Source organism: Talaromyces atroroseus, assembly GCF_001907595.1.
Source record: "Talaromyces atroroseus strain IBT 11181 chromosome Unknown scaffold_0, whole genome shotgun sequence".
In the NCBI taxonomy this organism is placed as follows: domain Eukaryota; kingdom Fungi; phylum Ascomycota; class Eurotiomycetes; order Eurotiales; family Trichocomaceae; genus Talaromyces; species Talaromyces atroroseus.
The window spans coordinates 1,140,749-1,154,580 of NW_017971432.1; the positions used below are offsets into that span (position 1 = coordinate 1,140,749).

Below are 13,832 nucleotides of genomic sequence, written 5' to 3' on the forward strand. Positions count from 1 at the left end.
TGCAGATGTCAAGAGATTAGAGATAGAAAGACTGAAGACGTAGAGGAGGTCGGAGGAATACAAAAAAAAGAGATGAGGCGACACACAAAAGAAAAGAGAAAAATCTTCAGATGTGCGATAGATGAAGCTGTCGAAGCCTTGAGGTGTGCCAACAAGGCGAAGCTGAAGCGGCATCAAGCCTCAGGCCGCCCGCCGCGGTGCCAAGGCTGCAGGGTCGGCAGCACGGAATATCTATCCCCCGGTTCCGGGTTCCAAGGCTCGGATCCTGGATGCGTCTAGTCCGTAACTGGCTTAGTGCCTATTAACGCGCTCCGCGTGTTTTCTGGAGCTTCGAGTTGGCTCCCCTCCTGGCCTCGCTTTTCGCCTCGCGGAGAAGTAAAACAACAACACTTGCCAAGCTGCTGACCCTGTATTATCGACTTGTAGCAGAACGCGCAAAGCTTTTGCAGTGACAATACATACATCAAGCAGCCATGGAGCCTTACGACGACGGTGAGAAAGTGCAATGCGATGTGCTTGGTTGGAGCTCAAATTGACGACTATGCTCATAGGTTTTATCGAGGAGCAGGAGGAACAGGAGGAAGAGAGAAATGAGGAGAAGATTATCAACGAAGGTGTGTTATATTTTGCGAGGCTATTTGGTTGTTCTCGGCGACTGACTCTTTCAACAGAGTACAAAACATGGAAGAAAAATGCGCCTTTCCTCTACGACATGATCCTGAGCACTGCCTTGGAATGGCCCACTCTCACGACTCAGTGGCTTCCCGATAAACAAGAGTAGGTCAAATGCAACACGTGCGCCTAGAAATCCACGATCTGACAGAGTTTTCAGGATCCCGGACAAGCCTTATTCGACTCATCGCTTACTGCTTGGAACTCACACATCGAATGACGCAAAGAACTATTTACAAATTGCGCATGTTCAATTACCCAACCCTAATCATCCAGAAGCAGACGATTATGACGAGGAGCGCGGGGAGATCGGTGGCTACGGCGGTAATTCAAAGAAGAACGCCGTGGAAGTGAAGTTCAATATTGTCCAAAAGATCGACCACAAGGGAGAAGTAAATAAAGCGAGATACCAACCTCAGAATCCAAACATCATTGCCACGATGTGTACGGATGGTAGGGTCATGATATGGGATCGGTCTAAGCATCCCCTGCACCCCACTGGAACCGTCAATCCCCAGTTGGAGCTTTTGGGTCACACAAAGGAAGGCTTTGGACTTAGCTGGAGTCCGCATGTAGAGGGGAAGTTGGTGACTGGAAGTGAAGACAAGACCGTCCGGCTTTGGTGGGTAGTCTAGGATTCAGCGTGTGTAGCGATGGCAAACTAACACTGGCAATAGGGACATGCAAACATACACCAAAGGGAATAAAGCATTGAAACCAACAAGCACCTACACACATCATTCCTCTATCGTGAACGATGTTCAATATCATCCTCTCCACTCCTCCCTCATCGGCACAGTATCGGACGACATTACGCTTCAGATTATCGACATCCGATCTCCCGACACATCAAAGGCAGCAGCTACCGCAGAGGGCCAACATCGCGATGCTATTAATGCGATCGCCTTCAATCCCGCTGCAGAAACAATCCTGGCTACTGGTTCTGCGGATAAATCTATAGGCTTATGGGATCTCCGCAACTTGAAATCTAAATTGCATGCCCTTGAATGCCATACAGAATCGGTCACCTCGGTTTCGTGGCATCCGTTCGAGGAATCTGTATTGGCTAGTGCCAGCTATGATCGCAAGATCATGTTCTGGGATGTCAGCAGAGCCGGCGAAGAACAGACTCCCGAGGATGCCCAAGATGGTCCGCCTGAGTTGTAAGTCATTCTAGCCGTTGCGGTACAGAATATCGTACTAACTCTTTCCATGTAGGTTGTTCATGCACGGTGGCCATACGAACCGAATTTCCGACTTCAGCTGGAACTTGAGTGACCCGTGGGTGCTTTGCTCTGCTGCAGAAGACAATCTGATGCAAGTATGGAAGGTCTCGGACGCGATTGTCGGCAAAGATCTGGGAGATGTCCCGACGGAGGAGCTGGAGGCATGAGAGTAGCTTGGACCAAAAAATAATGTAAACTTTTCTTGAGAGTACTGCCGGCTAAAGACGTAGGGTTTCCCGAATCAATACGACGAATTAACGATGTGAGATGCTAGCTTTCGTCAATGTAGCGTGGCTATCGTATTTAGGGCTTGCCGTGGAGCTTGCAGTCATGTCAGGATTTTGTAGAGATATTGAAGAAGCGAAAAGAGAAGAAAAGAAACAGCTGGTATGATCGTGCAGTATAGAACCGATAAAGGCGGCGCTTATCAGTGCTCATGCAACGCCGTTGGTTGCTAGAACGGCAAGGGAGCTAAGCCGCATGCAGCCGCACGGTACGGTGTCTCATTGGCTGCAACTGCCGGGCCTGCATCGGACGCCTGCTCATCTCCTTAAAGCGGCAGTCCCGGCGAGTCTACACTGCGGGGATCCAAAGAGAGCGAGAGGGAAGGAAAAAAAAAAAAAAAAAAGGGAGTGGTCGCTGACCGAAAGGCAAAAAGCATTGTCCGAGTTTAGCTCCGATTGCGATTAATTATCGAAAACTATCTTGATCTCAACTTTCGATTTTACCCTTTTCTTCTCTCATCATCTATCTCGTTGCTCTGGCTGACATTCTATTGCTTCCTGCTGCTGCTGCTGCATTATCTCCGTCGCGATAATCATAGTATATCGCTCAATTGAAGTCACGATGGGTTCCGGCACATCCCCGCCTCTAGGCCCAAAGCCCATCTCAGCGCTGCCATCACATCTATTAAATGGCAGCTCACCTCTGCATGCTCCAGCAAGTACTGCTAACAGCGCTCGCGAGCGCGAAAGCTTGAATTCGTCTATCCGCTCGTCATTCCGCGGGGCAGTCACTCTGGAGGCAGCCCCGGAGGCAAAGGATGAGGCAGAAGCACCACCGGTGAGCGAAACAGCTCTTGACGCCAATGGAATTATCAAGGCGAGGTAAGCAGCTTAATTTCCAGTCTTGCATGCTCTGAGAAAGTCGTGAAGTAACCAGTTGGTTTTGTTCACAGCCCTACATGGAACGGCGAACCCCGAGACAGGCCCGGACCGCCAACTCCGCCCAGTCTTGTCAGTCGACCAGCCAGTCCCTACACGCAGGTGCCTCCAATTGATTTCGACGGCTTAAGCTGGCCATGTACGTAGACTGTCGCATCCTCTGTCCTCTCTCTACAAACTAATACTCTCGTCCAGGCCCCGGTACCAAAGAGCGACTGGAGGAAACTCCCGAGCAGAATCAAGAACGAGTAAAGAAGCTAGCTGGAGCGGTGAGGACTATCCTAGAATGCGTCGGAGAAGATCCAGAAAGAGAAGGTCTTCTAGAGACCCCAGAGCGCTATGCCCGCGCAATGCTCTGGTTCACCAAGGGGTATATGGAAAATGTCCGAGATCTAGTCAATAATGCCACCTTCATGGAAGATCACGATGAGTTGGTGATTGTGAAGGACATTGAGGTCTTCTCTCTATGCGAGCATCACATGGTGCCTTTTACTGGAAAGGTGAGATTACTTGAAACATCGAACTATTTACCAGACACAGTCTAACCTAACGCTTATGGAATAGATTCACATTGGTTACATCCCCGATCGCCGAGTCCTTGGTCTTTCGAAATTAGCCCGCTTGGCTGAAATGTTTTCGCGACGTTTACAAGTACAAGAGCGCCTCACAAAGCAAATCGCTCTGGCTATCAAAGAAGTACTGAACCCCCGGGGAGTCGGCGTTGTCATGGAATCATCGCATCTTTGCATGGTCATGCGTGGAGTGCAGAAGACCAGCAGCACAACCACTACTAGTTGTATGCTGGGCTGTATGCGATCGAGCGCAAAGAGCCGTGAAGAGTTTTTGACCCTCCTCAACCGCAGATGAGGGTAGCTATGACATTAGCCAAATAATATAATGAGTTGGGTGTATTTTTAGCGACATTTTTCCTTCTTCTATTCGCGGAATGTCTCTCTTTCTTGAAACAACAGGTTTTCTGGATAAATGGAGTTATGGTGGAACCTCTCAACAGGGACACTGGTTTTGCATTTTGTTTTTTCTGTTTATGTTTTGTTTCGAGCTGTGGAGTATTTCATTTGTTTATACAGCAGGGCCTACATGGATATATTTCTTGCTTGTATGTTTCGAGCAAGGACTCTTCATTATCAAAAAGATGTCTCACATTTCAACCTATCCCAAGTCATATCCCACCTTATCTAGGTATGAAAGGAAGATTTCTCATGGGCAAATATGGCAATTGTTATCTTTAATTCTTCGATAAGGTGATGACAGTACTAGACAGACCGAGATATTTATTATCTCTGTCTCAGGAGGCCTTCACATTGGTTGAAAGCAGTGTCTCAGGGGTGCCTCAGGAATCACTCGTTTGTTGTGCCCAGTTCCAAGTGCCTTATTCTTTCTTTCCCCAAGCCTCATTTCATTCACTGTTGTCTTTTCCTTGGTTTCTATCGTTTACAATTTTCATCTAGATAGCTGTGTGCTGCATGTAGCTTGTTGCGTTCAGACATATTTTACACTTTCTTTGAAGCTTTTGATGGCACGAATCAAGTTCAATATCCCTCAACCTTAACGTGACTGATCCAAATCCGTCCAAATCCAGTGGCGTATTCTAGGTAAGTACAATGCCTGTTTTCAGAGGGTGTATAACTTAACTAACTTTATTTTGTTATATTTAGGCCAGATTGCCTATTACATGCACAGGCTAAAGTACAAATACACCTTCTTTCCAAACTACAATCAGACATTGTTTTTGAAACAGGTATCGACATCCGGCACATGGACACTGCACTAGCAATGTCGTCCAACATAGCACTGTTGGCAACCTATCCGCGAGAGAAGTATCATTGCGAAAATGCAGATTCTGCCTAGCCATCATGGCCGGCGAGGACCACCATGCCGATAACCACACGACATTGAGAAGCTGGGTCCGGAGAAGTGACTAGAGCCGTGTTGTTGGTCATTGACCATATGGATTGGATACCAAAGAAGACTTGCATCTCTGACTCTCAGGCGTTGGCTGGGAGCTATTCTGCTCCTAGTTTCGGGATGCGAAAATTTTTTCAAACGGTGGGATCTGGTTTGTTCACATTTTATTGCTTTCCTTTCCTTGTTTTTTGCTCTTTCTATTTCTGTTTGGAGCTTGGAAATAGTCAAATCAATCAAGTATCTTAACTGCGTATTTAGATACCTAGTTAAATTCATGAATTTAACAAAGGTCCCTTTCAAATGCATGATCAGACGTCTCTACCTAGATAGGTAGGTTATCCCAAGGTTCCTTGGAGAATTGAGGTCATTTTCTGACCTTCAGGTAGTATATTTTCTCGCAAGACTCCCGCAATTCCCAGCGACCACAGCCCATATATAACTATAAATTTTATGCTTCTATCCCGCCATAAGGAGTTTGGTTTTAAATACTTATTCCCTTTCTCAAAGAAGATACTTACTAGATATTTTGATCGAGACCGAAGGCGTTGGCGTTGGCTAATTTCCATATTCAGAAATCAGGTAGGTCATCGTTTATCACGTGCGGCGGCGATCTTCCCATTCCGTCGATAAGCTCTCGAGTTTCTTCCGCTTTACATCTCATAGACCATCCGCTCCTCTTCTTATGTCGGAGAGTATCGCCGCATAACATTCTCGTTTGATTTATTCCTTGTTTGCGGAATCGGATTTTCTCAAAGATTTGAAATGCCTGTTCATTATATCCTCTGGACACTTAGAGGCGCTTAACAGAGCGCGTCTGGCCGAATCAGGTATCTACAGCTTCTCGTTAAATACACACCCCAATTCACCACACTAACATGCAAAAGCTAGGGAACTGTAGAACGAAAATATTCGAACGGATAAGAAGACGCAACCGATTATCTTGCTGTAAGCTTGATTTGTGTGGTTCATCTGCAACCTCACACTAGCAACTAAACAGAGAGAACGGTTTGCCATTCAGTCAGCAACGGACATTGCACGCGAATTCTCGGGTCTACTATCATTATATACTTACTTCTATAAGCCATGGAGATTAGACCAAATCAACAGAATGCGCTAGCTTCCGAGCCGCTAGGAAAATATGATGATCTTCCCGGTTCCACTGCTCGAGAGAAACTCCAATATGCACATGCTCGACTGCGTGCAACTGCGAGTGCTGGTCCTAATCCAGCTGTCAGCGGTAGCGTGACGCCATCGTCTGCGGGAGATATTGAGCCCGCGCCGCCTGTCTATCTTCCCAAGACAACGCTACCTTTAAGTACTCGGGCACATGACGATCGCGCTGATATCCCTGTACCATCTGACGGACATGTAAATACTGTTGACGTTGTGGTGTCTCCGGAGCTGCTATTCTCCGAAGAAGCAGGGGTGCAGACTATACAACCTAGTGCAATTTTTGAAAAGACGGAGAATGTTCTACCGGGGTCCCTTCGACTTGGACCCTCCGAGTTTGCTGTCACTTTGCCTATGGACTCTAGAAGCAAGGACGAATACGAGATTGTTTTAGCTGAACACTCGCAATCTGTCAAACTACTGCTATCTGGTTTCAAGTCTGCGGAAGGCGTAATTGCTCCTGAGACCGAGGTGAGGGAGACCAGTCATTTATCAAATTCTGTTGACTAAATCAAAACAGCAGGCTCAGACTTTATCAAATGTTCGAGGTCTTGTTGAGAAACTCGATAATATTGCGGTCCACACTGATCTGAATATTGCAGCACATGTAAAGCGGTCTTCATTCGAGTCTCAAAAAGAGGCATCGTGGGCTGAATACTCAAGTGCCAAGTTCCAATTCCTCGGTCAACTTATTGAGGTAGCGGGCTCCCAAGATCTACATATGATTATTATGGTGAAACGTGGTGAAAGCCTTGAATTGGTTAAACGATATTTTCAAGGGAAAGGATTTATTCCCAGCAGGCCACAGAATGAAACGAATGGATATTTCGAGCTCTCTTTACAAAATGGATCGATCAGTGTTGGCATATTATCTGCGCAGTATGACGGTATAGTGGAAACATATCGACCACCGGCCATCGTTCTTGCACTAGACTCGTCGTTCAATGCGTCGAGCCCTTCCGTTGCGCACCTACGAACTACATACGCGCGTCACGGAAATCTGCTCCCTGTTGTCCATTTGCTGGTATCGAATTCTAGTGAGCACATTCAGCGATGTTTGCCTGATCTTCCAGATCGTCAGAGGCTTAAACTACTCTTGCATATTGTGAAGAGTTTGCAAGATTTTCTCGGTGATCTGCAAGATGACGCTCAAGGTGTGCAGGATAATGCAGATGAGATATTCACTTATCTTATGTCGGACGATTTCAATGCTAGTTGGAACCTTCCTGCGATCGAACCACTCCATATACTTGTCTCTGATGATTCGCAAGCTGCAGAAGGTCCTGGTGTGCATGCCACTGACCCAACATCTACTGCATCATCATCCATTAATAAACGCATATTCGTAAGTTGTCTAATTGCAACTAGCTGCAAACAGATATTTGTCTTGCTAAATTATACGAAGGATGCTATGGATACCGATACTCCTGATTCCAAGAGACAACGCCTTCATATGTCGCAAAACCTCACTCAGGCTACAGAATCAACGGCTGGGCTTAGCCAGACATTGGATTTAACAGCAAAATTAAAGGTAGTGGAGGATAGGATACTCGAACTAAAAGCTGAACATACTGCCGAAGTTAGCCAATTGCAGGATACGATATCTGAATTAAAGGCTCGGTCAGAGGAACGCGTGAAAGGATGGGAAGATTTGCAACATCGATATGAATCTCGCAACAAGGAATTCCATAAAACACGAAAAGAACGTGATGATCTGGTTTCAGAGAAAGCAAAGGCCGAGCAAAAAGTTTCGAGGCAGCAAGAAGAAATAACGAAACTCAAGGATGAACGCACTCGACTGAAACATGACCTAGAATCCGCCCGAGATGACATTAAGGCAGAGGGCGGTTTGAAGGAAGAACTAGAAAAAGCACGGGAAGAAAATCGGCAACTTGGTCTAGAAAAGGCGAAACTTCAAAAAGATTTCACATACGAAAGCAATAAAGCTGCATATACACTCGAGCAATACCAAATAGCATCGAACAAGGCGGCAACCTTAGCTACCGAGAGGAACCAGTTGCAGACACAAGTTGATGATCTCAACCGAAGACTTGCTGTCGAGGCAACGAAACTGAGGGAAATCAGGATGAAGGATGATGAACAAAAACACTTGGCCCGAGTCAAGGAGCTCGAGCAAACATTGGAAGCTCGTGATGCTCTTATTCGAAGGCAGGACGAAGAGCTCCGAAATTTCCGGAACAACCGACCAGCAACACGCGCAACCAGCACTCAACCCCGAAGCCCAAAATCCTGGGGAAATAGGAGCCGCCCGACCAGTCCTGGCGTCAACAACAATGGGGTGGGCAATCGTGGTAGTGGGCTGCGATTCAGCTCTGAGATGTCACTTTGAATCATCGACCTTTCCTTTTTGTTTAATCCTTATTAGTTTGGTTTCCTTCGATTACGACTATAACTGTATAGAAGCGTATTTCTTCATGGCAGGATCTATGCGAATATGGCAAACACCAACGAGACTACGACATTATAATGACCAGTATGACTATACTTTGTTAGTTCTCTTCCAGAAGGATAAGGCACATAACGCCACAATGACACCGCCACCACCGCCATATCCAGTCATAGTGAGACGCTAAGCCCATCTGGCTAGTACGCTGTGCGTAACATACCGTATGGTAACAAACATTCGCGATGTTTCACTTTCTGTTTACGACCATGCTACTACAGTGTATCACAGCAATAAAGCTTGATTATGTGATAATGTAGCGAGAGTAACAACCAATTAATCCTCCAACATGCAGAGTTGCACTGTACATTAGCTTTTACTAGTTGTTTCACTGTTACATACGCGTTTTGTAGGGGCAAACAAGAGATGACATCATCGGATGTGCCCAGGAACTGACTGTACGTACCTTCTTCTCGACGATTGAAGCTGAGCATTATTTCCTCACTATCTCAACCTGCTCTGCTTTCGCGACATACCTACTCTGAACTCCTGCATATACTAGAAGTGATCCAAAAGAATCATCAAATCCAGCCAATATGCCTAGCTGCTCGGCGTTCTGTCTCATCATCATTACCCTGTTCAGTACGTTGTTTTCTGCCATCCCTTGCAAACGAGTCAATTCGAAGAAAACGAGGTATACTGACAAGGTCAATCCATAGTCCCACCACTCGGTGTTTTCCTCATTGCTGGCTGCGGTGCCGACCTACTCATCAATATTCTCCTGACCATTCTCGGGTACGCATCTTGTATAGGATTGAGCTTAGGTAGTAGACAGGTCACTGACAAGAAAGCCACAGATACTTTCCGGGCCACATACATGCATTCTACCTAGAATACGTCTACTACCACCGCCGCGGCCTCGCTGCTGCTGGTGGACTTCCTTACGCTCGACCTGCAACGGGGGTTTATTCGGAACGCATCCAGAATGGTGGACATCATCATCATCATCATCGTCAACAGCAGCAGCAGCAGCAGTATGCTCCGGTCCAACCCCAGCCTCAACCTCAACCACAAACCCAGTATGGGACTATACGGACTTGATTTCAACAGACTATGTATTTTGACGTCGCGAGAGCGAGGGCGAGGGTGTGCTTGTATTAGACTGTGATTGGGTTTGGAAGTCGGATACCCATTTGCTATGTTTCTTCTCTTAGGTTTACGGAGTAGTTTGGGAAGTTGGTGAAAATGGGGTTAGCAGCTATTAGTAAATGCGAATATTCTTTTTCAATCCTTACACCTAACTATGCCTTTCTCCCTAAGTGCTTGCAGTCTGCTCTGTTTTCACCTTCAACGCCGGAAAATCAAATGATTTACTGCGTCCGGCTTTACCCTCGGTTCTAGGCCACGTCCCCGTGCCATCACTCCACCACAACGCTCCAACCCAAGGCTGCACATTCCAGCCTACCGCAAGAGTAACATTCTCACGCTCCGCAATCTTGCCCGAAATATCTGTAATCTGGTATTTCGATTTTTGGTTCTTTAGGTGAAGCACGCCGGGTTGAGAGTTTGTTGACTGTTGTTTTTGCTGCTGCTGCTTCTTCTTGTTTGCACTGCTGCTCTTCTTAGATCCCTTCGTGGGCTTCGATGATGGGAAGAACCGTTCCTTAAGGTTCGCAATTGAGTATGATGATTCAGGCGCCTCGATGATCGTATCCCAAATGATGGCTTCGGAGTTGCGAGGATTTTCGCTAGCTGGAGAAGCAGCCGGGTAGGAGGCTAGCACGTAGACGAACAACTGTTTTGTGTTCCAGTTAAACAAGGGCGAGAAGTCTGGTTTGTTTTAACTTAAGGCATTAGCTTGCCAACTCTTCCTAGCATACTAGCTATACCGGAATTTCGAACACTCACCGGCATCAAGGTCGAATTCGATCCGAGCATATTCTTCTCGTTTGGAGGAGTAGTAGTGTGGCCGACCTTTGACTCTGTGGGAGAAAGAGTAAATAAGTACGGTCTCTCATAAAGGCAGAGAAAATGTATGAATCGCTCGGGTAAATAGCGTACACTTGGACTTTGGTCAAATCCACGCTGGACGAGACATCCGTCGCAGGGTATAAGAGCACCGATAACGCTGCAAAGCCCGCGACGACAAAGGCAACCGTCGTGAAAAATCCAAACACCCCCTGCACACGGTTGACTGCCGAATGCATGTTGATCGCGGACGAGCTGCTGAAGTCGACAGAATGGCAAGTAACACGCTGTCAGGCGCGTGGCCGATTGAGGCACGGGGTGGAATGCGAAGGCCGAGGAAAAGTTGTGATTGAGTTCGTCAGTCAGCGAGACCTTGATTACCTAGGTAATGCGCCTGAAAATGCTATTACTGTGTAGGAAGCATGGAAGGAAATCGCCAACACATGGCGTTGTTGAGGCTCTGACCTTCTCAAGTGAAGCCACAGTGGCCGAATACCATTGGCCCACGGGCCCCATCGACCGTTATCGATAAGCTCTGATAAAGATTCCTCGGTTTATTTCGTCGTACTATGGACGGAGTATTATTTCACTGATACAGCTTCATACAAAGGTGGCCGAGGTTGATGCTACTTTAATAATTTGATTGAAGAAAACCATTCATTTCTAGGCTGCGGCTTGCATTTGTATCATTGGCTTTCTGATGTACATCAAAATTCATTGCTTCGCTGCAATGTGGCACGAAACTCAGTCAGCCGAAACTGTAGTGAGTCCAAAATAGATGGATGCTGGGCATGAGTCCACACGATGTTCTTTGCCAATTCTCGAATAGAACGGCTCGTGGAGATGAGATTCCGTCCCATGTGAATGTAAGCTTTCCGTGCGAGTCGGTGTGTGTACAGCCATGATAATTGCCCCGCTATTGAAAAAAAATAGATGTCGTTTCACCGGCTATGCCTGGCTTTCACTGCTATCTCAAACTGCATCCACCGAAGCCCGCGTGGTAACTTGCTCGTTCTTGTTGCCGAGCTTTGAGATCTGTAGAAAAGCGTCCACTCCATACCCTTCCAGGCTGTGCAGTTCTAGGCTCCCAGCCCAGTATTCGGCATAGACCCTGCTCATAGGCAGGCCCATACCCAGACGAAGATTCGGTGAGCGTGAACTCAATGTGGCCAAGGACCCTTCGTGTAAGGGATCTTTATTGACGGCCTTTTTATCGTGAGGAAGCTCAAGTTCCTGCATGGTCGCAGCGAGGGTTGGCACCTGACCGAGATTCTCTAGGCGATCCCGAGTCCGTGGCCCTTTGCTGAATGACCACAAGTGCGGAAAGATCTCCCTAGGAACGCCTCCACCCTGATCGGATATGCGCAGGATGACATGTTGTGGCGCTTCGCAGATAAGGACCTCAATTGAAGGAGGTTCCAAGGGTGAATCTCGATACTTTTCCATAACAGCTTGAATGGAATTTCGCAGAAGCTCGCCAACGATGTACTCTAAGTGGCCAAGAATGTACGGGAAAGTGGTTGAGAGGTGTCCCTTGACATTAATTGAGGGAATTTTGTTAGACCCAGAGCTCTGACGCATCAATTCTTGTGCGAACTTTCCACATCGCTCGACAACGTCTTTTGCATTGCACTTGAGAAAAACTTCGCCAACGAAATCAGCGTTGAGATCAGTGCTGGCAGCCGAGTCGGGGAAATGGTCCGGCGAATTGAAAGTTTCTGTCAAAGCAAGCTGTTGTTCTGCAATTACGCGGCGCGATATTCTCTGGTGGATTTAAATCAGACTCAACTTTTCAAATGAGGGAAGGGGGGAAGGGCAAAGCAGGTGAGGCGATTCATACAGCACGAAGCATAGTGTTCATGAATCTATCCAGTTCGTCTGGTTTCACAAGTCCCTGGCATTCGAGGACTCCCATGGCAAGATTCGGAATCACGGCTAGATGTTCTTTCAGCATCTCCCGCAAGACCTCACAGAAGCGGTCATTGTCATCCAGGGTGATAATCTCAGGAACCCTCCTACTTTTCTCAAAGGCTTTGTAATAGAGTTCGTACACGATCGAGATATGAGGGTTCGAGACAACCACGTATGGCAGCTTTTGCATGTCGCGCAGACGATGAGCGAGTCTACAAAAACAACTGTCAGGAATATGCATAACACAAACCGACTCATTGCAACACACCTTGTGGGCAGCTCAGTTCGAACATAATTGGCAGAGCTTATCAAGCGAGACTCAGTCAGAGTGCGACCAAAAAATGTCAATTGGCGCAGACTAATTGGACGCACGTCTCTGTCTACCCACCTGCAAGACATGTAGTTAGCATCGTGCTCAGCTCTGTGCTGCTCACAGGCAGCGTCTCAAAGAAAGATGGTAGTCTTTACTCATCAAGCACGACAGAAGGTCGCCATGGAGGTGGCTGGTGAGGCTTGGTTGAATACCGCAGTGCATTGAGGTGAGAGTAGAGGTTGGAAGGCACACGACCTCTAAGCATCGTGTCTTCCAAGGTTATCTTGCACTAAGTAGCTGGATTGTCCTAGCAAGAGGAAACTTCCAATCTGCCCAGATCCTGGTTAATGCACAATCCTGGTGAAGAGTCTGCACACAGCCATCTGCTCAGGATCCCATAGCAGCAGGAGGGCAACAAAGGAAAAGACCCAGTGAGTAGCTGCTAGTAACTTCAGATAACTCTGCCAAGGCGGTCTGGGGATGTTTAGTGACTCCCCCGCAACTTTTGGATCACATGACAGTACTCCTTTTTTTTTCTTGCTTTTTTATTTTCAAGGTGCATATGGGCCCTCACCTCAACTTGTTGGGTCTTGCTTAACTTATAGAGCCTTTATAGTTATATGCCTTGCTATCATACACTGCTATGCTTGCTTGCTAGTGCTGCCGTTAAGAATATAAGACTGGCATCTAAAGAGAGCACATTCTTGATTGTTCAAATCTTTATATATGAGGGCTGTGTTTACTAATAGTATATATTGAGCTCGATCATGTAGTTATAGATCCTCAGGAGCCAAGCCTGGGCCCTTGATTTAGTAGGTGCATGACCTATAATTATATCCGCTAGGTCACATGACCATCTACAATGCTTTATTACATAAGCATCACTACTCCCGATGGCACGTGATCAAACAACTGTCAATCTCCAGACGATCTGCCAACCCCCGAACATCCCGCCAACGGTGGTCGTTGAGCATCCGGACGCCTTCACCCGCAGAAATGGCAAGACTTGTATAACGCCGAAACGATTTACTTTGGATGTACTCTGCGTTTGCCTTCACTAGGTTGGCCCGAGTGGTACA

At 47.0% G+C, this 13,832-nt stretch overlaps 5 protein-coding genes across 5 annotated transcripts; 3 read left to right on the top strand and 2 right to left on the bottom strand.

Moving 5' to 3' along the window:
• Positions 1–473: 473 nt before the first annotated feature.
• UA08_00404 (Histone acetyltransferase type B subunit 2) lies at positions 474–2,065 on the top strand (the record flags this gene model as incomplete). The annotated part of the gene is made up of 6 exons (XM_020260207.1): positions 474–492; positions 552–614; positions 672–777; positions 833–1,294; positions 1,350–1,835; positions 1,891–2,065. 6 exons carry the CDS (start codon positions 474–476, stop codon positions 2,063–2,065), a joined length of 1,311 nt encoding a protein of 436 aa, XP_020124514.1.
• Positions 2,066–2,744: 679 nt separating this feature from the next.
• UA08_00405 (hypothetical protein) lies at positions 2,745–3,928 on the top strand (the record flags this gene model as incomplete). Its single annotated transcript, XM_020260208.1, has 4 exons — positions 2,745–3,004; positions 3,076–3,200; positions 3,257–3,561; positions 3,626–3,928. The coding sequence occupies 4 exons, from the start codon at positions 2,745–2,747 to the stop codon at positions 3,926–3,928; spliced, it is 993 nt and encodes a 330-aa protein (XP_020124513.1).
• Positions 3,929–6,070: 2,142 nt separating this feature from the next.
• UA08_00406 (hypothetical protein) lies at positions 6,071–8,507 on the top strand (the record flags this gene model as incomplete). The annotated part of the gene is made up of 3 exons (XM_020260209.1): positions 6,071–6,628; positions 6,678–7,502; positions 7,563–8,507. The coding sequence occupies 3 exons, from the start codon at positions 6,071–6,073 to the stop codon at positions 8,505–8,507; spliced, it is 2,328 nt and encodes a 775-aa protein (XP_020124516.1).
• A 1,369-nt stretch (positions 8,508–9,876) lies between these two features.
• Positions 9,877–10,768, bottom strand: UA08_00407 (hypothetical protein; the record flags this gene model as incomplete). Its single annotated transcript, XM_020260210.1, has 3 exons — positions 9,877–10,391; positions 10,470–10,543; positions 10,623–10,768. 3 exons carry the CDS (start codon positions 10,766–10,768, stop codon positions 9,877–9,879), a joined length of 735 nt encoding a protein of 244 aa, XP_020124515.1.
• A 733-nt stretch (positions 10,769–11,501) lies between these two features.
• On the bottom strand, positions 11,502–13,018 carry UA08_00408 (hypothetical protein; the record flags this gene model as incomplete). The annotated part of the gene is made up of 4 exons (XM_020260211.1): positions 11,502–12,293; positions 12,370–12,652; positions 12,709–12,828; positions 12,909–13,018. The coding sequence occupies 4 exons, from the start codon at positions 13,016–13,018 to the stop codon at positions 11,502–11,504; spliced, it is 1,305 nt and encodes a 434-aa protein (XP_020124506.1).
• Between the last annotated feature and the right edge of the window lie 814 nt (positions 13,019–13,832).